The 27,362-nt window shown below is 32.5% G+C and overlaps 1 protein-coding gene across 1 annotated transcript in view; it reads right to left on the bottom strand.

The window, feature by feature from the left end:
• Positions 1-179: 179 nt before the first annotated feature.
• Positions 180-27,362, bottom strand: part of SHOC1 (shortage in chiasmata 1) — a 124,852-nt gene continuing 97,669 nt past the window's right edge. The window contains exons 17-26 of the mRNA XM_074280881.1: positions 25,386-25,424; positions 24,320-24,504; positions 23,409-23,526; positions 23,006-23,117; positions 16,413-16,534; positions 14,988-15,081; positions 10,367-10,498; positions 8,035-8,184; positions 4,011-4,986; positions 180-350 (exon numbers count right to left, since the gene is read on the bottom strand). Of these exons, the coding sequence (XP_074136982.1) occupies positions 250-350; positions 4,011-4,986; positions 8,035-8,184; positions 10,367-10,498; positions 14,988-15,081; positions 16,413-16,534; positions 23,006-23,117; positions 23,409-23,526; positions 24,320-24,504; positions 25,386-25,424 (2,029 nt within the window). The 3' untranslated portion in view covers positions 180-249. The remainder of the gene's footprint in view (positions 351-4,010; positions 4,987-8,034; positions 8,185-10,366; positions 10,499-14,987; positions 15,082-16,412; positions 16,535-23,005; positions 23,118-23,408; positions 23,527-24,319; positions 24,505-25,385; positions 25,425-27,362) is intronic.

Raw genomic sequence — 27,362 nt, 5'->3', positions numbered from 1 at the left:
TTGAATTCTGGAAACTTACCTTGAAGCTTGTGAGAGTTGCTAATGTAACTGATAAATATAAATATAATTATTTACCAAAATATAAATTATAGGAGATGGTTGTGTATATTTCTTTGAAATTTAATTTAATTAAAACATTGAGAATATAGAGAAAAACCTTTTCTTAAATACATGCTGACATTTGAATAGTGCTTCACAGTGATATATTCCAAAGCTCTTCCCAATGTGGAAACTGGGCCCCATGCTTCTTCAAAAGAACTTAAGGCGTGTTTGGCCATCGATTCTTCCAGGGACTTTTTCACACATTAGTCGCCTTCTTTTGAGTTGGGGTCTCTGTAAATACATCAAATCTATGAAGAAAAGAAAAAGTATTTTGTTGCAGGTAAACAAACTTATTATTAAAGTAGTTTGTTTTAGCTTTATAAATGGATTTTGGGCAAAAAGGATCTGTTCACTATATGTATTATATATGTTAAATTTACAATTATGCTAAAAAGACAAAACTATTTCAATTAGTTCATTTTTTTATATAAAAGCAACTTTTTCAATGCAGTAAAACAAATTTATTGTTAAAAATTTTTATATTGCTAAAAAGCCCCAACATAAATAAAACTGTAGGTGCTCTTGCCTGGAGTGAAAAGCAGGGATAAATTGCTAAGACCTTTCTAAGGCATGAATTCTGACTAATGGATGGAGCCAGTAAACTTTCACAAATTAGGGAATGAGAAAGAACCAACTCTGGCTTAAAAACTCATCCTTAAAAAATTAGGAAATATAACCTATGGTTCATTTAAGTTATGTACATGTGTATACATATACATGTAGATATCATATATACACATTAGATACATATGAGACAGACAGGTGTACATTTATATATAAGTATCATATATAGGTAAGTGATATTAAAAGACATGTTGCTTTGCTGTCTATGGACTGTGGCACGTGGGAGATTGGTGCTGTGGGCCTAGACTCTTTCACTAATCACTGTTGCCTGGCTCTTTCCTTATTTTACTCAGATTTTTTCTCGGATTTGTGCAAATAGATCTATCATACACATAAGTCCTTCTATTTCTTTAAGCCCACACCCAAGAAGCATATGTGCCTTCTTTGGATTACTTGGGCTTTGGGGTCTCTCTTTGCCAGAAGTTTGAGTCATTCAAAGGGACGTTGGACCAGTAAATCCTAGTACCTGGATATGAGGACCTTTGGTGTTATTTTGGTTTCATTCAGGCCAAACTGCCTTCAACAGTAGAGTTGTCTAGGGACATTGAAAAGTTAAGTAATTTGCCCTGTTCTCCAAGATCAGACTTCTGTCTATTACACCTATGCCCTCTTTCATTGAAGGAATAAAAAATCTGAACATCTTCACCCTCTTAATTTTGAAGATGAAGAAACTATAGTCTAGAGAAGGGGAAGTGACTGTTCAGGGTTACCTAAATTGTGAACAGCAGAGGAAGGAGCCTGGGTATTTGACTTCAGACTTCACATCTTCTATTGCACTGTGATATCTTTAATGCATATATGCATGTGAAATAAATGCAAAGTCTACCGAATAGTTCTGAGATGATGGCGTAATAAAATCCTAAACTATTATTAGTGGCATACTCTTTGTTGATGATATTTTCAAACTGAAACCACAAAGAGTTTTGGCTGGCCACTGAAGATCCTCAAAGGAATGGCAGACTAGTTCTAGGTATCAGCACTAGTACTTAAGGGAAGCCAGCTTCAGCATCTATTTTTTCTATTTAGTTCATAGTGCTTGGCCAACAATATACAATACTTCCACAAGCTTTTGAAGTGACTGTTATTTTTCTAAGGTTTACATTTATTGTTACTTCTTGCTCCATTCAAATTCAAAATTCATATTTATTTAAATGTCTGACTACTCTAATCTTTGGTTTTGATTGTATATAGCCAATTCAGGGAATTTTCTCAAGGACATCTGATAAAATGCACTTCTATAAGTTATTTAATGAAGCTTCTTTACATCCTGCAAAATTTACTTGGAAACATTTCCTAGTGTCATCTCTACCACTCCAAGGTATTTGAATAATTATAATATTCAAACCAAGCAAATATTAGGTGGGGAAAATCACCATAAAATAGAAATATTTATATATTGATTGCTTTTTTATTATTTAATTATCATACATATTATTATTATTTAATGCCATTACATTTACATTCTTGGAAATCTGGGACTAGATTATCTGTGGAACTCTCTACATAGTGCTATTCAGTAGAAAGTATACTCAGTAAAAGCACGGATGACATCTTCCTGGAAAAGATCTACTTAGCATCTTGGGAAAAGGAGATTAAAATTCAGTATCGTTATAAAAAGTTAAGTACATAAATGGTAATTAGCAATAAATAGAAGGATTTTAAAATGAACTGTACAGTTACAAGATAGAAAGCTACTTTTCTCACAAGAGAAAAAAAATTGAGGTTTTGTAGCTATATTAAAATTTGTAAAAGCAAACCTTTAGTCAGAGACTTATAGGATTTAGATTTCCCTTTAGGATCAACTGCCATGACTCACAGCTTCACTCTTCTTAATAGACCTATTCCAGCTCCTCAGATACCACTCTACTTTCCTGGTCTCTTGTGCCTTATTTGTCTTCCCACTTTATAATCTCGCTCTTAGACTTAAGTAGTATGATTATACAATAACTTGCACACTCATATTTTTCATACCTTGTTCTGTGGCCACTCAAGCTCTGTCAGACCTTCCATGCACTTTCTCTCCTCTGGCTGAATGCCAGTCCATAAAGGCCTGCAGTTGTTCCCACTACTAGTCTAATCTCAGTTGGACCCTGACTGTTTCATGACAAACTTTTTAGACTTCTGTTCTCTAATCTCACATTCACTCATACCATGTGTTCTAAACTCTTCACGTCCTCACCCTCCAGTGTAATTCCTATTCTACTCTCCCCCCATCCCCTGATTTTTAGCAGATAGTTTCTCTTCTTCCTTTACTAAATAAGACTTCATTTCACATTTTCTCATCTCCTCTATGCCAAACTTAAATCCATCTATACCTTCAAGGAAATGTTCCCTTGGCTTCATTCTTCAAGGTGACTTTTTTTTTTTTTAAGGCTAATCAAATTTAATTTCCTTAGCTAAGCCTCACCTTTTTGTACTTCAAAATTGCTTCTGAATATGAGTTTAGAATAGTAGGATTTCCATTAAGTTTCTTATTAGCTTTGTGTTAGCTACTATTCCACTTTTCTGAATGGAAAATTCAGTCATCTGTTATACCAGCTCTCCCCTACTCTGTGTCATCAGCAGATTTGATGGGCCTTTATCTAAACTATTGATAAAAATATTAAAACAGAACAAGGCCAAGGACAGATTATTTCAATCAAATTATTTGCTGACATCTATACCACCTCTGTTCCTTTGACCTTTCTGTAGAGTTCTGGTTTTCTTTTTTTCCCTTTATTTGTGATGGAAACTCCTTCCAACAATAATTTATCTGTAACTTAGAGAATTCAATGGGGCACTAAAAAGTTAATGAACTTGTCCATGGTTAAACAGTCAATATACATCAGAGAAAGAACTTTAACAAAGGTCTTTCTGAATTTAGAATTCCTTGTTAGCCCCTATATCATAAATGAATTATGATGCCAAAAAAAAGAAACTTTTATACTTTTTTTTTTTGGCAAGGTAATTGCCAAAGGTTAAGTGACTTGCCCAGGGATACACAGCTGGGAAGTGTTAAGTGTTTGAGGATGGATTTGAACTAGGTCCTCCTGACTCCTGAGCCAGTATTCTATACTGCACCATCTAGCTGCCCCATTTATATACTTTTAAAAGTGCTTTCAAGTATGCTACTTCATATCTCTGTTTGCATAACACATGCTAGTAAACAACCCCCTCAAATATTTTGATTTTAAAAACACAATGAAAAAATTCATAAGAACATATGGTTGTCTTTTTAAATTCATAAATCAATGATAATTAAATTTAATTTGAAATTATTCTCAATAAATAATAATAGCTGTTACCTGTTAATGATTTATTCTCTGCTAAATTCAATGAAGTTCTCTTCTGTCCTGAATATCTCCCAGATGTTTGCTGGACAAACAGATTATTGAATTTTTCTGAAGTTGCATTTAAATTATAAGTACTAGAATTATTTGCAAATGAATTCACATTGGAGAAAGCTGATAATTCTTTCCAGGAAGCCTTATCTGTCTGAGCATCAAGCCTGTCATATATGAAATCTTTTAATTCACTAGATTGATAATTTTGTTGAAACATAAAGGGGGTAGAGGCTGTATTTAAATTATCTTTTTTAAAGAGCCATGCATCATATGAGCTCTGTTCTCTACCGTATTGCAATTTGGGAGGATGGATTTGTGATTCTAGTATACTGTTGTTAAAATTCTGGGTTGCAGAATACCCAGAATTCCCTAGTAAAAAGATAGGGGAATCTAATTCTTTTCTTATTTTTCCTTTTGTTGTATATATGTTTTGTTCCTTGTAGGTTATACAATCAGAGTTAGCAATACTCTCAGTCATTCTTGCTCCATAATTTATTTGATCTAGTACTGCAGAAAATACATCATCTGGGTCTGAATCATCCTGTCTTGGGGAGGAAATACCAGCTGTTCTTCTGGATTCTATGTTATTTAAAAAAGCAGTATTTTGTGGTTGCCTTGGGTTCAAATTGGAATTTTCCCAGTAGTTCATCTGTTCACAAGATTTTGAAAATGGTAAAGTACAATGCATTTCACTTAGGCCTATGAGAGAAGTGGTACAACTTGAAGAGGGACTTGCATCTTTAGGAACTTTTTCACATAATTTTGGATAACAATAATACTCATCCTGTCCTTGAATGATGAATGCTGAAGAACTTGAAGTTGAACACTGAGAAGAGATGGTACCAGGTTGATATATATTTTCTTGAGATGATGAAATTAAAGGTGACTTTGTGAGGGATGAGTCAATCTTGAACAAAGAAGTAATCTCAACAAAGTGCTAAAAAATTCAGGGAATTTAATATAATAAAATACAGTCAACAATTAATTCAACTTAACATTTATTAAGTATCTACTTACTAGGTTTGAGGTACAATGATAGCTACTGGGAATAAAGATATGGAAACCAATATATTCCTTTACCTCAAAGAGTTTGTAATCCAGTAAGAATAATATATACTCATAAATATACAAGTTATTATTTGGTTAGATGCCTAAGAAAAGTCAAATGGGATAGCATGAGAGATTTGAGAAAGTTTTACTTTTATCAGGTATCAGGTAAGACTTTTTGGAAGAGTTGGCATCTGAGTTAGGCCAAGAGAGAAAAAAGAATGATTTCAACAGTAGATATGGGCAAATTTTTAGCATGATTTCAGGATACACCTTGTACAAATTCATGACAGGAGAAGGAGGACATCTCAGAAAAGCTAGCAGTTCAGTTTGGTTGAAGTATAATGTAAGAAGAGTTATATGAAATAATGCTGGAAAGGTAGATTGGAAACAGATTATGAATAATCTTAAATTAACCAGGATCAATATTGGCATAATATCAATATATTATTTGGGTAGGTAATGGGAGATTGAAGATTTTTGTGCAGGGGAGGATTGTGATCACACTTGTGCATTAGGAAAATTATATATATTAGAGAGAAGAGAGGCCAGAAAACAGAAAGATTATTAAGATGCTATTATAATATGGTCAGATATGTGCTTTAAAAATATTAGTTTGACAACTCGGTGGAAAAAGACTTAAGCCTGGGAAACCATTTAGATGGCTATTCTATTGGTCCATTTGAAAGGTTATGATAACAATGTTGTTTGGTTTTGTTTTTGACAAAAAACGGGGGGGGGGGAGAGAAGCATGCTTCTTACTGTACAAGGACCACAATTTTGGGGAAAGAATCTAGATATCTGGGAAAAGAATCAAAATTATGTTTAACTGTGAGCTCTATCATCATACAATGTATCTCAAAGCAAAGTTTTATTTGAAATAAATTCAACAAATGCAAAACTGATTTGAGTTTGTAACATCTCACATCTGCTCAAAAAAAAATCCTAATTCTTGCCTTTGTATTTATAAACAATAATAAATCTGACATGTCAAAAGAGAGAGAGAGAGAGAGAGAGAGAGAAGAGAGAGAGAGAAGAGAGAGAGAAAAGAGAGAGAGAAAGAAAGCTATAATAATAGTATAAGTTCAATCAATTATTGAACTAAGGTAGGGGCAGTATGAGTTGAAAGGAAAAGTGAAGATTTGAAAGCTCTCCACAGGATATAGTGAATTTGAAGTAGTGATGAAACTCATTCAAGTAGGCAGTCAGGAATATAGGATTTTGTCTGAGAGTCTGGGGATGGAGATTTAGCTCTAGAAAGCACTAAAGTAAGAGTTTATAATTTAATTCATGGGAACATGATGTGGTAACAATCTTAGGCTTCATTTAAGAGACAGTCTGATAACTCTTTTGATTAAGGGGAGGGCATAACTAAAGAAACTGTGATATGTGACTATAAAGGAAATTACTGTGTTGTTAAAAATAATCAATGTGATGAATACAGAGAAATAAGAAAAGATATATAAGAACTGATGTGAGGGAAATAAGTAGAGTGTCTTTCTAAGCTAATATGGTCTATAGATATCCATTTGTATTTGTTTTGACACTACTAATATGCACAATGATTATAACAATGTAAATGGAGAGAACCATAATAAAAAAAGTTGCAAAAGGGGCAGCTAGATGGTGCGGTGGATAGAGTACCAGCCCTGAATTCAGGAAGACCTGAGTTCAAATCTGGTCTCAGACACTTAATACTTCCTAGCTGTGTGACCCTGAGCAAGTCACTTAATCCCAGTGGGGGGAGGGGGAAGTTGCAAAAAAAACCTTCCATCATCTCTAAAAAGAAGAAATGATAATGGTTTCTGATTGGGAAATGCTGAATTTCAAATGTTGAAGGGCAATGTTTAAGTGGCTATTTCTAGTAAGCTACATCTAGTTGGGTTGTAGCTGATGGGAGAGACTGGGGCTAAAGAGCCAGATCTGGGAGTCATTAGGGAAGGACTTAAAATTTAACTCATGGGAGTGATATTACAATTCTTCTAGTTCATGATTCACACTGATTCTGGATTAATCAGAGCATATTCATATAGAGGGCTGGACCTAAAATCATGAAGACTTGAGATCAAATCCTGTCTTAGATACTTCATAGTTGTATGAATCTGGACACATCATTTAACATTTATATCAGTTAACTGTGAAATGGAGACAAAAATAATAGTATCTACTTTTCAGAGTTGTTGTGAAAATCAAATGAGATAATGTTTGTAAAGTGCTTGGCAAAATTTCTCGCACAGAGTAGGCATTATATAAATAATTGCCCATGCAAACCACTGTATAATAGTGTGATGTTATCACAATATTCCTCTGTTCATAACTCTTCATAATAGTTCTCTTGTTTCCTGATGTCTCTTAAATCTTTATCCTTAACTGGATACTCAAGAAGCTGTTTTTCCCATGCCTTTCTAGCTTTATCTCACAATATTCTTTCCCATGTATGCAATGTAATTATTGTATGTTGATTGTACAGTATGATGTATTTCTGTAAAGTTGCAGTATTCTCTTTATCAAATTGTTATTTTTTTCCTCCTTTTTTTTATTTTTAGCTGAGGCAATTGAGTTTTTAAGTGACTTGCCCAGGGTCACACAGCTAGGAAGTATTAAGTGTCTGAGGTCAAATTTGAACTGAGATCCTTCTGACTTCAGGGCTGGTGCTCTATTCATTGCATCATCTCACTGCCCCACCAAATTGCTATTTTCATGTGAAAAGGAATAGGTTTTTACTTATATTTATAGTAGTACCTTAGTACCCGCTACTTTGCAACCTGAGGACACTTATTAAATGATTATTGATTTAGTGAATATCAAATGACTAATTGTCAATGAAAGTTTCTAAAGGTAATAATATGTTTAAATAAATTAATATTTCATTAACTGTGATATAAGAAAATAGAATTTAAGTGCTTCTCTTTTGAAATATGAATTCTAGAAAACTGACCTTTAACACTTTGGAGGGAACTTCAGGTAAAAGTCCTTGAAGTTGATCAAAAGTTGCAGATAGCAGCCAAGGCAGTGAAGGGCCTTTGTTTAACATAAGCTGAGCCACCAAGGGATTGATACATGGAAAATCAAGTAAACACATTTCATCCTAGATAAAAAGATTTAAAGAATGGTCAGGCTTTTCATAATGATTCATTTTATGCCAGTTTGTTTGGAAACCTGATATTTCTGTGCTTTACAGATATTCATACTGTAGAATATGGTGCCATGGGAGGTGGGACTATAGAAAGCAGTATAGCTTTTTAGTATAAAGAATCAAAGAATATTTGCTTCAGTTTATCCAACGAAAGAGTTTGTTGCTGTACAACTAAACTGTACTTCTCTAGTTGGCTCCTTTATTTTAAAACTTTAATAGTTCCCCTTCTAAACAATAGTTATTTGCTAGTCACATCAGTGTTCTAACTGATGAGTATATTATCATGTTTTCCAGATGTTCAATTTCATGAAGGCTTCATGCATGAATATTCATTCTGGTAAATGTTTAATATTCAGCTTTCTGAAAAAAAATAATATACATACAACACATTTTAAAATTTAACCTACATTATTAACATTTTTCTCCCTCATTTTCTCAAGTCTACACAGTCAACAAAACAATAAATCAAGCTCTGATTTGTAGGGTTTGCCAATTTCTGAGATGTAAAAGCTCACCCTGAAAATTTAAAAATTGCTATTCAGAAACCAAGCTGGTGCCAGAATAGCACTAACCTTCTGTGAAAAACTTAGGAAGATCATGTATCAACCACTGACTAACCCAGACCTTTAGACCTAAACGTCACTCCTAATTGTCTAGAGAGACCTAACAACTTGGCATCCATCTTTACTACTTCCATGGCATTTCCAAACTTGGAGCTTTTGTGGTCAAGGTGATGGGAATGGCAAACCTAGCAAATCTCACACAGAGTATGCCATGATCAGAAGTGCCCCATGTAGCCTTTAAGTAGTCATTCATCATTCACAGAAAACTTTGTAATTTTTAATGGATAAAAAGTTATCTTAGTTTTGTATTAATGTAAAAGTACTAATATTATCTAGTTCATAGATTTCTCAGGTACTTTACACTGAGAGGAAAATATAGTAAACATTAATGATATCAGAACTCTTGAGTCAGATTCATAACTGGACTTACAGTGAATATTCCAAACATTCTATAGAGCAGGGATCATCAATTTTTTAAGCTGGAGGGTCACTATTAGAGTTAAAAAATACCACTGATGTCAATAAATTTTACAAAACAAACAAACAAACAAAAAAAAAAACAAAGAGGAAGAATAATAAAGGAGAAATAAAGAAAAATTTAAAACTGAGGGAAAAAAGAGAAGAATAAGAATAGATAGCATATATTGGGAACTAGTAAAGTGCCACCAATAATTTAACTAGTGAATATTTAAATCGCATTAATGGCTTAGGTGGAAGGTTTTAGAAGAATCAGGAGAAGACTTTCGCTCAACTGGCTTAGCATTTTGAGAATTCAAGGTAATTATAATTATAATAGCACTTAGCATTATAGGCCTCAAATAGATTATTACAATGGAATGAGAAACAAAGATGCTAACCAAGGATTGGAATTGACAATAATAAATAAATAAATAAATGAATTAAAATAAATTAATGATAAGAAGACTTTAAGGGTTCAAAAGAGATCTATAATCTATTATTATATTATAAATATTTTACATCATAATTATACATTATATTATGCATATATTACATGTATATACATATTTACTAATATTATTTGACAAACTATAGAGAGATCTCTAAATAATTTCTAGATTAATTTTTTAAACATTAAAAAAGGTTTGAGACAGTATTTCTCAATTTAAAAATTTAAAAAGTAGGCAATTTTGGAGTAAATTTGAAAACCTGGGAAGTTTTAAGTCTATAAGTAAGCATTTGTAATGACCTAGTATGCTTAATAATCAACTAATTAAGAAAATTTACTAAGATATTCTACACCTCTATTTGTCACTTTTCAAGGAATTACTAAAGAAATTTACTAAATTAAGGTTCTACAGACATTATTATTGTTTTTTCATCCAATTTAATTCTTAATATACCTATTCTTTTAAGTTAGGAATTTGATCAAAAGATAAGATTTTTAAAAATACTATGTTATGTGTAAAATTTATGTACATTGTGCTGTTCAATAGCTACTAATACCAAATGATCAGCACCATTTAAATGAAATTGAATCTAACATTATAGTATCTAAATTATTTATTTACTTTGCAATCAATAAAAATAATTAACAAAATTAAGAAATATACTTCAGATGGTGAGATTGAAAGCCAAGATTTGTCCAGCCATTCATGAGGCTCTCTCTTGGAGGACATCAAGATGTGGTCAGCAATTTGGCGAATTAGCTGTGCAGTTTCTTCTACTCCTGGCATAATAACAAGCTAAAAGAATTTTTCCATATTAGACATCAGATTATAATAGGGAATAAAGTAGCACATATTTTATGAGTTTTTATTTAAACAGCAAATAAGGTAATATGAGATGATTCTTTAGTTTTAATTTTTCTAACATAATGAAATGTATTCATCATAATTAACATGACCTGCCTGCTATATAGGTCATTGCATTTCTGAGGTATAAGAATTTTTCCTTTCCCCTTTCATTTTATGGAACTTTATAACTTTCCATTTACAATTTTTTATTTATTACTATTACACTTTCTGTAATAAGGCTATTATTAAAATTCATATGATTTAGATGAAATCATAACTTGAACAAGATTAGTAATTAAAGTGTTTTTCCTAGTAATTATGAAATGAAAATCCTTAATAATATTATAAAATGAATATTTTATAAAGGCATCTATTAAACTTTCCAAAGACAAAGTTAAATAAAAGAAAGAAAACAGACAGTTGTAAACGGAATCTAATACCATATATATTAAACCAAAAAAAAAGGATTTATTTTAAAATAATGATTGCCATAATCATTTTGGAGTCATAACATAACATTATTTTTTTATGTCAGAGCATAAGATATTATATGATAAACATATGTAGTTAAACTTATTTTTTCATAATTTTACAATGCTTCTTAAATTAGCTAGAGATATCTAGAAGCACTATAATAAGATGTCTGGGAATTATTATCTTAGATACTTAAATTTTCTATAAATGGAAATGAAGAAACATGAAAACTTTTTACATCATTAACTCAATTGATATCTACTCAAACATCATGTGCTTTTTATTCTTTCCTCTTGTTTTATTAGGTCCTTTCAAAGTAAAACTATTCTGAAGACTGATTTCCTTAGAAAACATACTAAATCTACACATTTCATAAAATTGTTTTTATTTCCTAATTTATATTATTGATAAATTGCAAATGACCTGAGAAAAATTGGCATGGTATTTGAAAAAAGAATTTAAGATACTATATTCCTATGACTGAATAAATTAATTTAGCCTTAATTGGATATAAAAACTCATTATTTATATAGTGTTATAGTTTACCAAGAACTTTGATGAATACGTTTTGATTGAATAATTTAGTTTAGTGTTAGTTGGTTATAATAATCCACATTTTTATAGTGTTATGATTTACCAAACCCTTTATATAATTTCATTTTATAGTCATAGCAACCCAGGGAAGGTGGATACTGTTATTAGCGTCATTTTATACATGAGGAAACTATGGATTAGAAAGCTTAAATGAATTTCTAAGAATTACATAATCAGTAAAAGTTTAAGGCCAGGTTCCATCTTAGGTCTTCTGGTACCAACCAGTTTGATCTCTTTTCTTTGATCTCTATCATTTAATTTCTTTAAAAACCACTGCTGTTAGTATACCATTCAAATACCACAAAAGTCTGTGTTACTTTGTTGTTTTCAAAAATGTCTGACTTTTTTGTTTGTTTTTTTGCTGAAGCTATTGGGATTAAGTGACTTGCCCAGGGTCACACAGCTGATCATGTAATAAGTAAGGAACAATTGCTAGATAATCCTTGTGTTCTATTGATAGTGATACATTTGAAAATTGAAGTAAACTGAGACAATGACCATGATCAATGTATTAGTTAGGCTAGCACTAAATTGGATCAATGGCCTCTTTCAATGACCAAAGAGGTAGGATATACCAGCCTTAATATAATTTTGGGAAGTACAAGAGAACAAAGAATAGGAAGCATAAAATAATATGACTGGTTACAAAGTGAAATATCATAGATGATGGAAAACAATGTAATTAGATGGAAGTCTGGTGAGTAGTCATTCTTTTTTGGATCATCCTTTTTTCTCCAATACTTTTTGTCATACTTTTTTCATCATTTTTTTTCATACATTTTTCATACATTTCATACATTTTTCATCAGCTTCAGATTATTCTGTCTGTATTAGGAGACACAATTCTTATAAACCGATGCTACTCTTTTGGGTTCAACTTTTGTTTACTTGTTTAATTTTTTTCAATATCTTTTAAAAATCTATGTCAGTGAATTTCCAAATCAATCTCTTTAATTTCTCTTTTTCTCCTTCAAAATAAATTTTGCTTGTATTTTCATAATTTCAATCTTAACAATTCATTCTTTTAGTAGTATCTCTCTCTTTCAATAATAGATCCCTGGATCTTGGCTTTTCTTTTTCTGAACCTTTTAATATCTACTTTTCCAAAATATAGCATGTATATTAAAAAGTGTATGACTTTTATTTGCTCCATCAAGAATAACAGAACATAATTAATAGTAATAGAGCAATCACTTGCCCTCGGAGTTCCTGTTGTTTCTGCTTCAATAACCATTTCTTCCTTATTGGCCAGAATCATATATAGATTAGCAATTTCTACCTTTTAAAATGCTGAAATTATCATTAGGGAAAGTTGTAAATTGCCTAGATGTTCTGTCATTGGCAGAGAGAATGCCAAAGCATATTCTAATATTTGAAATTTCTTATCACTATACTGTCATGTCAAGCTTGTGATATTTCCATATTCCTTGTCTAATTCAACTTTCTTTCCAGGTGGTCTGTAGTATACTCCCTTAACATTGCTTCTGTTTCTACCTTCACTGGTTTTTGATAAATTGGTCTCCACTCAAAGAAATAAGTATTAATAACCAATGATTAGGGGGGTCCATACTTTTCTCCCTTTTTCTAAAGTCCTAATTTCAAAGCTCAGCCTGTGAAAAACAGGACTAAAGATAATAGATAGAATTAACATATTCTCAATTTAGATATTGCTACCCCACCCAATCTTACAAGAAATTTAATCTAAAATGAAACAACCAGCTCATATGTTGTTCTCAGACTTGGGTGAGGGATATAGATTCTTTGTCTAGATTTCCTTGAGGCTGGCTGTCCCCTAGTCCCTTATTAGAATTTTAGAATTTTCCATCTCCCATTATAATATTCATTCCTTCATTAATTTTTAGCCAGAGTTCATTGTCATCCATAGAAACATTCAGTCTTCCAAGGGCATATATACTATGAGCCCACCATCATGATTTGTCTTGGGTCTAAGAGAGAAAGCCAAATGATCAGTCTGTCTATTAATAAAAGATAGCATTATTAATGAAGTGATTAATTACCTAGAAACTATGTCTCTCAAACTTTAAACATCAAACTGCCATGCTTTCCCCCTTAAGTTCTTGATCCTTACATGAATATGAATTTATATCTAGGGCTAAATTCCAAATTCGAGTCCTAATAATGACGATGAGATCAAATTTACCTCCCATTACTATCTTCAGTTAACCTTATATGTTGTCCATATTTTGTATATGGACATGGATTTTAATGTTGGATCTCTTCTTGAATTTTTATCTTCTGCTAGTGGTATTATCTTTTGCTTTTCTTCCAATTATATTGTACATGACACTAACTTTATTAGGTTGATCAGATCTATGGGGAGCAGTTTTTTCTCTTCCATTCCCCTCTGAAGTTTTTGTTAAGCTCACAAGATTATAGAAAAGAATATTTTTATCAGTTCTTGTAAGCCCTAATGTTTTAAGCCTTTTATTATTCCAATATGAACTCCATTTTCAGACATTTCCATGGGGGATCTCAAAAATAACATTATTAGCTTGCTACTTTCTCATGTACACTTACTTATATTATTTGTAAGTTCTGTAAGAAGATATTATTTTTAGATAATATCTGAAGTATAGAGACATTATCTTGAGGTATTAGAGCATCTCATGATTATTCACACTGACCAAAAGAACATGGGATATCTTTAATTTGTCTATCAGGACAACCAAAGTTATTTTTGTGAAATCCAGTTTAATTTTATCATCTCCTAAATTCCAATATTCTCTAACTGTGAACAACCTAACAAGATGTCATAAAAATTGGAATTTGGACATGTGGCAGATCATCTGCCATTGATAAAAGACAGGAATTTGCTACTGTGTAACTGCAGAGAAATCTCATCATCCTTCAGTTTCCAAATTTATAAACAAGAAGGCTATACTAGATACTAGAACTAGATAAATAGATCTCTTCCCACTCAAAATCTATAATTGATACACTAGCTGACTCATTAAGCTTTTAAGTTTAAGTTAACAACAAATTTTGCATTTTTGACAGCAGGATGATACTTTTAGATAAATAAAATTCATGAATTTTGGAGATTTCCCCACTTTTTTTGCACACTATTTTTTTAAAACCTGTGGTATATGTGGTATAGTAGAAAAAAACAGATTTAGAATTAGAAGTCATGGGTTCAAATCCCAGCTCCACTATTTACTAACTATGAGACACTGGGCAACTGTAACTCATCTATAAAATAAGGGTGTCAAAATCTTTTACTTCATATATCAATCTTTTAATTCATATTCTCAATGATTATATGAGCTTTTGTGGCATTTTCATTTATGAATAGCATATATAAACTATATAAAATAAGAAATATATAAAAAACCAAAACAAAACAAAACACCTTCACTTCCAATTCTTCAGATTTCGACCCAAATGGAACCAAAGCTGCATAGATCAGTGCTAGGTGATGAAGTGTTTTTCCTTTAAGGCAGTACCTAAAACAGAGTGTTATTATTATATTGCTACTCATTTGTCATACAAATATAATTGTCAAAATACTGAGGAAAACAGTTTTCTGTATTATAATATTACCAGAAGTTTCTTGTTAAGGAAAGATTAAAAACAGTATCAGAAACTAATTCTAGTTCCACCTAATCAGATTTTCTCTGAGGCATCTCACATATTTCTAAAGCACTGTTTTCCTAGTGGGTGAGGATAAAGGAGTCTGGAAAATAATTCAATAGGAATCTTCTTAAATACTGCTACTTATAACAATATTTTTGTAGTTATGCACATATAAATCTCACTGGGAACACATATCAAAGACAGACTCTCTTTTCTAATCTGTATTTCTTGGGGCCTCTGTATGTGTGAGAAAGGAGGGCAAGAAGGGAAAAGAAAGAAAAGATAGAGAAAGAGAGGGAGGAAAGGAGAAAAAGAAGAGGGAGACAGAAGGAAGGAGTGAGACAGAGGAAGGGAGATGGAGGAAAAAGAGAGAGAAGGAGCAAGAGGAAGGGAGCTGGAAAGAGAGGGAGAGTGGAGCAAGAAAGGGAAGGAAGAAGATGGGGAGAAAGAAGGAAGATAGAAACAGAGAAATAGGGAGAGGAAAAGAGGTTAAATGATTTACTTGAAGTCAAACATTACTTAGAAAACAGAACTAAGGATAAAAACCTTTATTTGATCTGGTTTATATGTTTGTGCCACCATCATCCCACAAGTTAAAATACTGGGATAAATAAGGAAAGACTCAGAAAAATAGTAGGGGGAAAAGATCATAGAGATAGGGTCAGTGAAATCAAGACTCATTCTGATGTCAACATTTTTTCTCAAGATGAACATCTAGATGTGGATTTCTAACTCTTTAATTAAGCGTAAGGCCATACTAAACCTTGTTAGGTTGGTGAATTTAAAAGGGGTTGCCTTCATTTAAAATTGTTTTTATTTCAGGGAAGCAAATACAGAAAGCCAAAATAATTGTGTTTTCAAGTTAATTTCTATTAAAGTTTCAGCTGTTTAATATTGATTTATACCAAAATTAATGAAACAGAAAAAGCCCTTTTTCTCTGCCTTCTGAATCAGCACAGAAATTTGGCTCTGATAATCATGGCCCTGAATTGTATGAGTAATGCAAGGGGCAAATGAGAAATTATGTAAAAACCTTAATACAAACAACATAAACAAATATAATAATTTCAGAGTCATTGATATTAGAGCAATACTGAATAATAATTTAAAGAAATATAACATCTTATTAATTTACCCCACTCCATTAAACTTGTCAAAGAAAATATTTTGCTTTATAAATAGAAGAGAATTGTTTACCTACTCTGAATTCAGTCTTTCCTTGGAGTATAAAATGATCCAACAGTAGCTATACTGAATTGATAATGCTATCAATTTCAAAATGAAGTTATCTGATGCCTTTTCACAATTCAGCTCTTCCAGACTCTATCAAAAAATAAATAAAACACAAATTATTTATGGATTTGAATAGGTCTTTTTAAAACTTAATTACTAGTGTTGCTTTAAGATCTATATAAAGGAAAGTATATAGATTTAAATGCTATTTAAATGTTAAAATTCAGACTGAGTCACAAAGTTCCAAGTCTAATCAATTTATTAGTAAAGTCTGAAATTACCAATAAATAATATCTCAGCTTCCTCAGCAAAGCTAAGCTCCTGAATGAGAGGAACAGCTTTCCTTCATAGTTTTTTTTGGGGGGTCATTGTTGTTGTTTGTCCTTCATTATCAAAGAAGTCCAAAGATATCACAGGTGATGTTTTGCCTTGTGAATGAATTAGATTTAAGTGATTTTTTTTAATGCAGAACTGCACAAAATCATCATCTCTTTTTCAAGTCATCGAAGTCCATCGGCAAAACTTAAGTCAGGACTAGTGATGATGGCCTGTAATGCAATAGATGACCTTGGTGTCTTTGATGTCTAACCAAGCTCTCAGCAGTCCATAATAGCACTTGCATCAGCCACTTTCATGGTCTTTGGAACAAATTGTTCTCATCTACTCATTCCATCAGCATAAGTCTTCACATGTTTTGGTAGACACACTCTCTCACCCCCACCTAACCAATTTGACGCCCATTAATTAACTTTAACCTGGGTTACCCATATGCTGATATGTATTACTGTGATGTAGCTGCTATGCATGATATAGTTTCTTTGAACTACAGGTGAGAAGTGAGTGCCAGATGGACACTGAAGGTGAATGAGCAGTCCTGAAGAAGTTTTGAGCAAGTTTCCTTCCACACCAGAGGTGCAAGTCCTCCTTGAGCACTCCATAGAAGAAGGCTAGTATCATAGAGAGAAGAAAATGTGATTGGACAAAAATTTGAGAACGAGGGCTAGCAACAATGCCCACCTTCCCTCCTGTGACTATGAAATGTTCATTGTTTGAGTCTGGCTGCATCTGCAAAGGGCAGAGATAGCAAACCCAATTTCTTTGGATAATAAATCAGACATCCTTGAAGGACAGCTTGATGGTGTAAAGATACCAAGCTAGATTCCCTGGTGTCACCAGTTTTCTTCAAGGGTAACATATTTCCTTGATTCAAGAACAGAACAGTGTTACTACAAACCAGCTAAATTCTGAACTAAGTTCAGAGACAAAGAATCATGATTTAGACAGTTAAATCAATTAACTGGAAATAAGATCAATTAAAAAAAACCAGAATCAATCTTATTACTTAAATACCAATGTAATAATTAACATTGCAGGTATTAGGAAAAAAAAGACACAGCAGCAGAAGTCTCATTTTAATAAATGGAGTAGATAGTCCAAATAGACTACAAGAAAGGGGTATAGTTGGATTATTTTAGAAAATAATTATAAATTGGTCTGGTAACCAATGGGAAAATCTGGACTTTTTGCATTTTGAGAAGTATAAAGGAAATAGCAATCACTTATCTTTCCTTAAAACTCTATTTTTAAAACTATTTTTAAAAATTTGGGTAATTTTACAATATTGACAATTGCCAAACCTTTTGTTCTAATTTTTCCTCTCCCCCCCCCCCAAGATGGCAGGTTGACCAATATATGCTAAATATGTTAGAGTCTAAATTAAATACAATATATGTATACATGTCCAAACAGTTTTGCTGTACAAAAAGAATCGGACTTTGAAATAGTGTACAATTAGCCTGTGAAGGAAATTCAAAATGCAGGCAGACAAAATTAGAGGGATTGGGAATTCTATATAGTGGTTCATAATCATCTCCCAGAGTTCTTTTTCTGGGTGTAGCTGGTTCAGTTCATTACTGCTCTATTGGAACTGATTTGGTTCATCTCATTGTTGAAAATGGCCACATCCATCAGAATTGATCATCATATAGTATTATTGTTGAAGTAAACAACAATTTCCTGGTCCTGCTCATTAAAACTCTATTTTTTGGGGGAATTTTGCTCAAGCTACTTTGTGGAGTTAGTCCAACTATATTTATCTATTTATGAACTAAGAAGCTTTGGGAGCCATAGTTTATCCTGCCAATAAATGAGTTGAGAAGAAATAGGAGCTAGGTGCAGAAGTGAAAACTAACTGTTAGAATCTCAGCAGATTGAGAAGAAAATTATTATTCTTTTGAAATTAATGACAAGAAAAGGAAAAAATTAAATCAGCACAGTTAGGATAGATGATTGTTGAAACTTATTTCTTTAGCTTTATGAAGCAGAACTGTACAAACGTAGAACTGACTAAGACGTAGTTTTTAAATGAAGCCAACCATAGTATTGAGGCTGTTTTTTGGGTAATTTTTTTCCTGGCAAAGTATATATGATTTTGTATATCCTGGCCACATAGCTGATATTGAAAGGAGGAAAGAGACTATATTCTTAAAATTTTTCCTAGGAGTAGTGGAATATATCTTGACTATCTTTGGACATATGAAAATTACTATATAAGTATATTTTTCCCTAAGTCATTTGCAATTATCTCTCTGGATTTCATTTTCCTCATCTGTAAAGAGATTATATATTATGATCAGGAATAGAAGGTCTGTTCAATAGAAGGAAAAGTATAAACACAATGAATGAAAAGACAAAATGAATGAAAAGACAAAAATTGTGGTATGATTTCAATAGACCCTGAAGAAGTTTTTGACAAAATTCAATTCTTGTTTTTGTTAAAAAATGCTAAAAAAGAGCATAGGAATAAATGGAGCTTTCCTTAATATGGAAAGTAGTAGCTATATAAAACCTATAGTCAACATTATGTGTAATGGAAAAAGATTAAAGGCCTTTCCAAAAAGATAAGGAATAAGGCAAGGATATTCAATATCATCACTATTTATTTGACATAGTTGTATAAATATTCTAGTTATGACAAGAATAAGAAACTGAAGGAATAAAGCATAAGTAAAGAGAAAACAGAATTATTGCTCTTTGCAGAGGCTAAGATGATCTAACTATAAAATCTTAAGGTCAGTTTTGTTTATATTATAACAAAAGATAGAATTAAATAAAGAAAATATCAGGCTTAGCTTCAAAGTGAACCATTGTGAACATGTTGCTATATTTCTCTTTCTAGACCAGTAATTCTCAACTACAGCACATTTGTTCATGGAAAAAAAAAAAGAAGAAAGAAAGAAAGAAACAGAAACAAGCTTATTGAGTGCCCACTATATGCCAGGTACTGTGCTAAGCATGTTAGAAATATTTTCTCATTTGATCCTCACGAGGTATATGTTGTTATTATCTCCATTTTATAGTTTAGCAAACGGAGGCAAGACAGAAATTATAAGACTTGTTCAGGTTTATATAGCTAGTAAGAGTAAGGCTGAGTTTGAATCGAAGTATTCTTGACTCCAGGCATAGTACTCTATTTACTGTGCCTAGTTTTTACTATCAAACTTATAAATAAAATTACATAGCAGCCAGAGACTTCCAACCATGGCTACTTTTAGATTACATTGAAGGGGTAAATTACTATCTCAATTAGGTCATGAGCTTTAATTTTTACTGAATCTTTTTGATCAACCCAAAATAAACGCATAAATTAAATTTTTTAAATGAAAAAGAGAAAAAAAATTAACTCTAATGAAGGTGGCTGATAAAAAGTGGAGCTACTGGTTGTTTATACTCCTGAAAGAACAAGGAAGATTTAATTCCCTCTTCTCTTTTCCTTGCAGTTGGTAGACAACTTTTATATAATTTCTTTGTTTCTAATCCCTGATTGGTTTCTATAAAACTATGATTCATTATAACTTTTTTGTGAATTGTACGATTTTTTTTTTAAATCTGCAAATATGGGAGCTGCAATAAAGGAGCCAAGAATGGATTTGTGGTCAGAAATAGAGTCTCAATGTTAAGTCTTAAAGAAAAGGAATTTTTGTCTCTCCTGTTCCTCCTCTTCAATCTTCCTCACTTTTTGCTCCACCCCAACCCCAACCTCATACATACTAGGAGCCAAATTGAATGGGAGGCAGTAACATGTTTTGATTTTGCTAATAATTCTTATAAACTCCTCAATAAAGAGGTAGATGTATTATATAATTGGGACCATTTGGCCTTAGGTTATTGAGTCATGAGGCAGTTAAGTGATATAGTGTCAGATATCCTCACAATGCTTTAGGCAATCAGAGTGAGGACAGAAATGCCAAGGGCATTCCCTGGATCCACTCAGTGTACTTTAAGAAGAATGGTTTTCCCCACCATCCTCAAATTCTGAAGGCTGAAGAGACAGAATCTAAACCTCCACCCCCTAGCACCACTTGATGGTTATCACAATGTTAGTCAATTATTTCTCCAAATTATTTTCCTCACAATTGACTGAACAATCTTTTTTCTATACCTCTTTGAACCTGTCATTCCTCTAAATGAAAACTTTCAGTAGCTTCTCACTGTCTAAGGAACAAAGCATACTCTTCCTGCTGGCATTACAGGATTTCTGCAACTTAGTTTTTCCCTACTGTTCCAGCCTAATTTCTACTTTTCCTCTTCATGTACTTCTTCCTTACTGGGGATGGTTTCCCCATTTCTCACTGCACTCTTCACATTCATAGAGCACTGGTTTCTGCCCTTCTCTATCCTTGGAATGACCTGTTCTTTTCTACTTCAGTCTTATGTCTCTCTTTTACTTAAAAACCTAGCTCAGGGGCTCCTTTTTCCAAGAAGCCTTACCAATTTTACCTCTCCCTCTAGATGAACAGAATTGTTTACTCAATTTTTTTTTAAACATTACTCTGCTGGAATTGTTTATTTACTTTCACTTCTCTGTTCTTTTTATCATAATTTTTTTTTTATGTACACTTTTCCTTCATTAGAGCATAGTGATTATGACCTCCTTTAGAGCATATTCTAGATCATTCAATCAACATTTATTAAGCACTACTATGTGCCAGGCACTGTGCTAAGTGCTGGTGATACTGTTGTGCCACAGTTTTCTTTTATTGTTCTGACTCAGTTTCCCTAATTGTTCTGCCTCAATCCCCTTAGTTGCAAACCCCACCCTCTGGTTTATTAAGATTGGTATAACTCAGAGGTTATAAACTGTCACTGTGTAAACTCAAAAAGAGGAAGTCCAGACTTTCTGTCTCTAGCCAGACACTTTCTTTCTCCCAGTTAGTAAGAATTTATGGTCCTACCCCAAACCTGTCAGAACTGTATTAATGGTTCCTGCCTAGAGATTCCTGCTCACCAGAGTTTGGACTCCACCCCCTGCCTTTGTTTAGCTACTGTGTATAAATATGTCATGGAGAACTCACATTGGCTGCTGGATCCTGGATTCTTGGAGGTGATAGCCTCATTCAGACCAAACCATGGATCCCTTTGGTCCCAGTAAATCTCTCCCTTTCAAATAAAATATTAAATACTCTCTACTCTATCATGCCTCAGTTTCTCCGGCATTACAATACAAAAAGAAGCAAAGAGATAATCTCTACTTTCAAGGAGCCTACAATCTAACTGGGAGGACAACATGCAAACAAATATACACAAACAAGCTATATACAGCATAAATAGGAAATAATTAAAAGAAGAAAAGCACTGAAATTAAAGAGGATTAGGGAAAGTGTCCTGTGGAAGATAGTATGTTAGCTAAGACATAAAAGGAAGCCAAAGAGATCAAAAGTTGGAGCAGAGAAGAGAGCAGTTAAGACATAGGGGGAACTGTCAGAAAAAATACCCATAGCTGAGAGATGGAATTTGTGGAACAAGCAAGAGACCATTGTCACTGGATGGAAGAGAATAGGTCAAAAAGCAAGGTGTAAGAAAGATAGGAGGGGGATGGATTATGAAGGGCTTTGAACACCACAAAAAGATTTTTGTATTCAATCTTGGAGGCAATAGGAAACTACTGATTTAGTGATTTTATTTTAAAAAAACCAGAATAAGAAAAAAAGAAAAACAGAAAAGAATACAAAACAAAATAAAACAAAAGAGAATATTGTCATGTGCCCAGCAGAACATAAGAGATGATTCATGTGCCCAGGAGAACATCAGAAGATTCAGGGAGGTAATAACAAATTACCAGATTAAGAAAGTACATTATATATATATATATATATATATATATATATATATATATATATATATATATATATATATATATATATATATATATATACATATATATACACACACACATATATGTATGTATACATATAGAGAAGAAATTATATTCATGAGTGTCCATCTTTTGTTTACTTCCTTTTACGTTATTCTTTTTGTTCTTTGTTGCTTATCTTTTTTACTTTATTCTTTTTTCCCCCTTTCCCCTCCACCCCTACCCCCACCCCCAACCAGGCTAGTAGTTAAGAAAGGATATATTTATGTTTGTATGTATAGATATATACATATACATGCATAGACACACATACACCTCGCTCCCCCCACTCCTCCACATACACACACACATACATATCTTTCCTATCCCTGCTGATTAAATTTATTTTCTTGAGCATTTAGACTTACCTGAATAATTACAGCTGTGCACTCATCAATTGTCACTACCACATAACAATCTGTATCTCCAAACTGTTGTAAGGACTCACTGCAACATCTTTCCACTATAGTTATATTGTAGCTGTAAAAACACAATTAGCTGAGCTGAAACAGTGAAATTTCTAAGAGAAATTTAAGAAAATCTCTATTGCTTTAATGTCCTTATATGATTACCATTTCCATTCTATCCATTCTTAATGGTTTGGGGAATGTATATTAGGATGGGAATAATTTTTTGCCTTTGCATAAAAGAATGCAAAGGTATTCTTATGTCTGTTGCTATGCAAGGTTTTGAATCTACCAGGATATTATATAATAACATAAACCATAGAAAATAACTAGCTATGCTAAAATTAGGAAATCTGAGACTTACTTTGATTCCAGTAGCTGAAGTATTTCTGGTGTGTTAAGAATTCCTTCAGATGTGATAAACACATATGGGATTTGAATTTCCAAAAGAAAACCACCAAATTTGTCCAGTGAGGCACTTTCTAAATAAAAGAAAAATTTTACTTTTATATATATGCCTATGTATGTATATATATGCATATATATGTATATGTACATATATATATGCATACACACATATACCCCTCACATATATGTGTATGTATACAAATATACATATACATGCATGCAGTCTTTAGAACTAGATTGGAATTCCTAGCCTTGGTTCTGATCTATTACTTATACCTAAAGTCTGATAGAAAGTGACAGATAATAAAAGAAACACTCGGGGCAAGATCCATGGGTAGGTACAGAATCTAGTATTTTGTAATCTACAGTGGGGAGCTAGAACTTACATTACTACCAGCATTTCAGTCCTGTTCCATAATTATTATTCATTGTTTCAGGATACTTTGGAATTATTAACTTAATCATTTTGAGTTATTGCTAAAGTAGGAAGGAGCCAAAGTTAACTGAGTTTGGTTTTAGAACCCTACCCAAATATTTGTGGGCACTGGTTTTCAGTCTCTATTAAGAGGTCATTCATTGCCCATTAAATGAGGATTGCTTAAAAATGCATTAGACACAAATTAAATAAAAGGGTTCACTATTATAAATACAATTCACAAGTTTAATTAGCTTAAGATTGAATTGCATTAGCAGGTCTTGAGGGAGTCTTAGTGGTATGTTTTTTATGCTTTTCTTAGACATGCAGTGTTTATTAAACTTTCAGTTTAAGCAGTGTTACAAAAGATTTCTTTAAAAAATTTAGGGTATAAATCAAATTAATAAATTTCAACTGGAATGGAGAAATCAATAATTTGAGACTGTCCTTACCTTTAAAAGCTCCTTCTGGAAGAACTGTTTTAAAGGCCAGATAAGGAATATCCAATTGTTTACAATGTTCAGTCCAGCAAGAATTTTCTACATAATTATATTCTACCGTGAATGAGAACTGAGTCCAAGGGAAGTCAGGTCCAATATATCGGTTATGTATAATCACACAGGAACACTTCTTGAGGCTAGAAGATCCAAGAAAACATCATTAAAATTATGAGTTTATCCATGAAATGAGTAAATTTAAATACACCTTACTGAGAATGCTAACTTGATAAAGGTAAAGGGTCATAATTCCTGACTGTTTTATTCACTAATCCCATGTGTTTACTAATCTAAGAAAAGCACCAGTATTAATTTCTGTGTAATTTAGTGTCTAAGCTGGGTCTTCCTCTTTGCCTTTTCCTCCTCAGATGCTCCTATTTCCCCCCCATGAAGTAAAGAACTACAACCTATTTTTATGTTTTGAAATGCAGAGAACAACTATTATCAGCAGAATATCTGGCAGAAAAATCATAATCAGAAATTTTCTCATCCTGTTACAACTGACAATACTATGTAACTTGACAATTTTGGAAATTGCTATATCTATACTTATATTTGTACATATAAAGAAGTTTACTGCATATTTATAGAAAGCAGATACATCTTAGAAAACATTACAGTTCTGCTTTCCCATCTGACTTCATATAGATTAGTGACTACATTAATTATAATTTTCTATTGCCACTTTTTCAACTGAGTAGTACAATCTTGGGATTTCTGGCAATTACAATATAAAATGTATTTTGGATTATAAATTATTTTCATCTGTATTATGTGTTTCCTTTTAGTTATTTGGATTCTGAATATTAGTGAAATGGCCATCACTACATGAGATAAACATATATGTGTCTTGGATTATTTGGTCAAAATATACGTTTCACTGAAAGACCAATAAGACCAATAAGGCCTGACAAGGACTTAGTTTCAAAAGGCCAAGGTTTCCTAATGCATCCTAGGTCATCTCCTGTCCTGATCTATATCTTGACTTTGCACAGCCCTCCCACACTTAAATCCAACTCACTTGTAAATCATCATGACATTGCCTTCCTGATGTGATGGTCTTTGAGAATGAAAGACAAACAATAGCAATTCTATAGTTAGACATAACTGAAAATACTACATCTATTTATAACTTTATATCTCTCAAGGTATATAAAAATTTTCCTATAGTTAGTGAACTTTGTAATTAAAAATAAAATTAATTTCACAAAATCTAATTTTTCTATAACTGTAACTAAAAAACCACTAATTTAATCAGGCATAATATAAAATTGTGAAATGAAAATCTGAATGTATAAGAGAAGAGGGGACTGGAAAGGACTTGAGCAATGTAAAAAAGAACTGAGTTCCCTATGAAAGTAATTTAGCAGCCCTCTCCCACGTTCTGTGGTTCTGGATAAAAAAGAAAGAATGGCAGGAGAATGGAAAGTGGCTTTGAATGTCATTTAAGCTGAGGGAGGGGCTGTGATGCTCTAGCTAAGTCCACTGTGTGGCATATCCAAAAGTGTTGTTCCTTTGAATATATCACTATCACTTCTTCAATCTGCTTAACAACTCTGGCCTACAATTCTATTCTAATTCAGCTATACACAGGTAGGCTCACACCGTTCATATTGCCATTGTCCATTAGGGTGCTATTTTCATGATCAAAATATTGAAATTCCTTTTTCTGATCACAATCTTCTGGCATTTCATTTGTCTCTATGTCTCATTCATATCAAAGCCATTCCTCTTTCTCACTTTCACCTACACTCTCTCTGCTCCTCAATATTTTACAGTCTAGATAATCAATCCTAATTTGTCCATACTGTCTTTCCTCCCATTCGTGAACTCTTAGTGAACTCTTTTGATTTCAACTCTACACTCTTCTCTACTGCCAACCACACACAACTTGCCAAACTCCATAGTTGGATTACTTTTGTTTGTTTCCTCTATTCCTATTCATGCACTGTTGAATGGAGCTAAAGAAAGTCTTATAATTATCTTGAGTGAAGCTACTATAAATTTATATTATCTAATCTTTTATGATATTTAGTCTCAATTGTTGTAACTATTAATAACAATATGAAAGAATCCTTCAACTCATGAAAAACCAAAAAGGTAATCTTTTTACTCTTCTTTCTTGGGTCTCCTTCCTATCCTAAACAGCAATTGTTCTAGGCCTTTGCTTCTTCCCTCAAACCTCCAGAAGCAATTTTTCCTCCCATGCCTTCATATGAAATCCTTGCCTTATACTTTATTGAAAATGCAGACTATACATTGAGAATTTCCTCGTCCCCTTGTCCCTACTTCTTCTGACAACCTCTCTTCCTCATAAGAAAATCCCTTGACAATATTTTCCACAATTACTTGAGTTTTTGATGAAAAAGTATTAGATTTTACTGATACCCAGGTTTGTATACTCTAATCTTTCATTTTTTTAAAATGTAATTTTTATTGATATCTTTTGCTCTTATGAAGCTACTATAAATTTTTATTATCTAATCTTTTATGATATTTAGTCTCAATTGTTGTAACTATTAATAACAATATGAAAGAATCCTTCAACTCATGAAAAACCAAAAAGGTAATCTTTTTACTCTTCTTTCTTGGGTCTCCTTCCTATCCTAAACAGCAATTGTTCTAGGCCTTTGCTTCTTCCCTCAAACCTCCAGAAGCAATTTTTCCTCCCATGCCTTCATATGAAATCCTTGCCTTATACTTTATTGAAAATGCAGACTATACATTGAGAATTTCCTCGTCCCCTTGTCCCTACTTCTTCTGACAACCTCTCTTCCTCATAAGAAAATCCCTTGACAATATTTTCCACAATTACTTGAGTTTTTGATGAAAAAGTATTAGATTTTACTGATACCCAGGTTTGTATACTCTAATCTTTCATTTTTTTAAAATGTAATTTTTATTGATATCTTTTGCTCTTATGAAGCTACTATAAATTTTTATTATCTAATCTTTTATGATATTTAGTCTCAATTGTTGTAACTATTAATAACAATAT

This window comes from Sminthopsis crassicaudata, chromosome 1, assembly GCF_048593235.1.
Source record: "Sminthopsis crassicaudata isolate SCR6 chromosome 1, ASM4859323v1, whole genome shotgun sequence".
NCBI lineage: Eukaryota > Metazoa > Chordata > Mammalia > Dasyuromorphia > Dasyuridae > Sminthopsis > Sminthopsis crassicaudata.
Note: the sequence above shows the minus strand (reverse complement) of the source record. Positions and strands in the feature narration are given on the sequence as shown.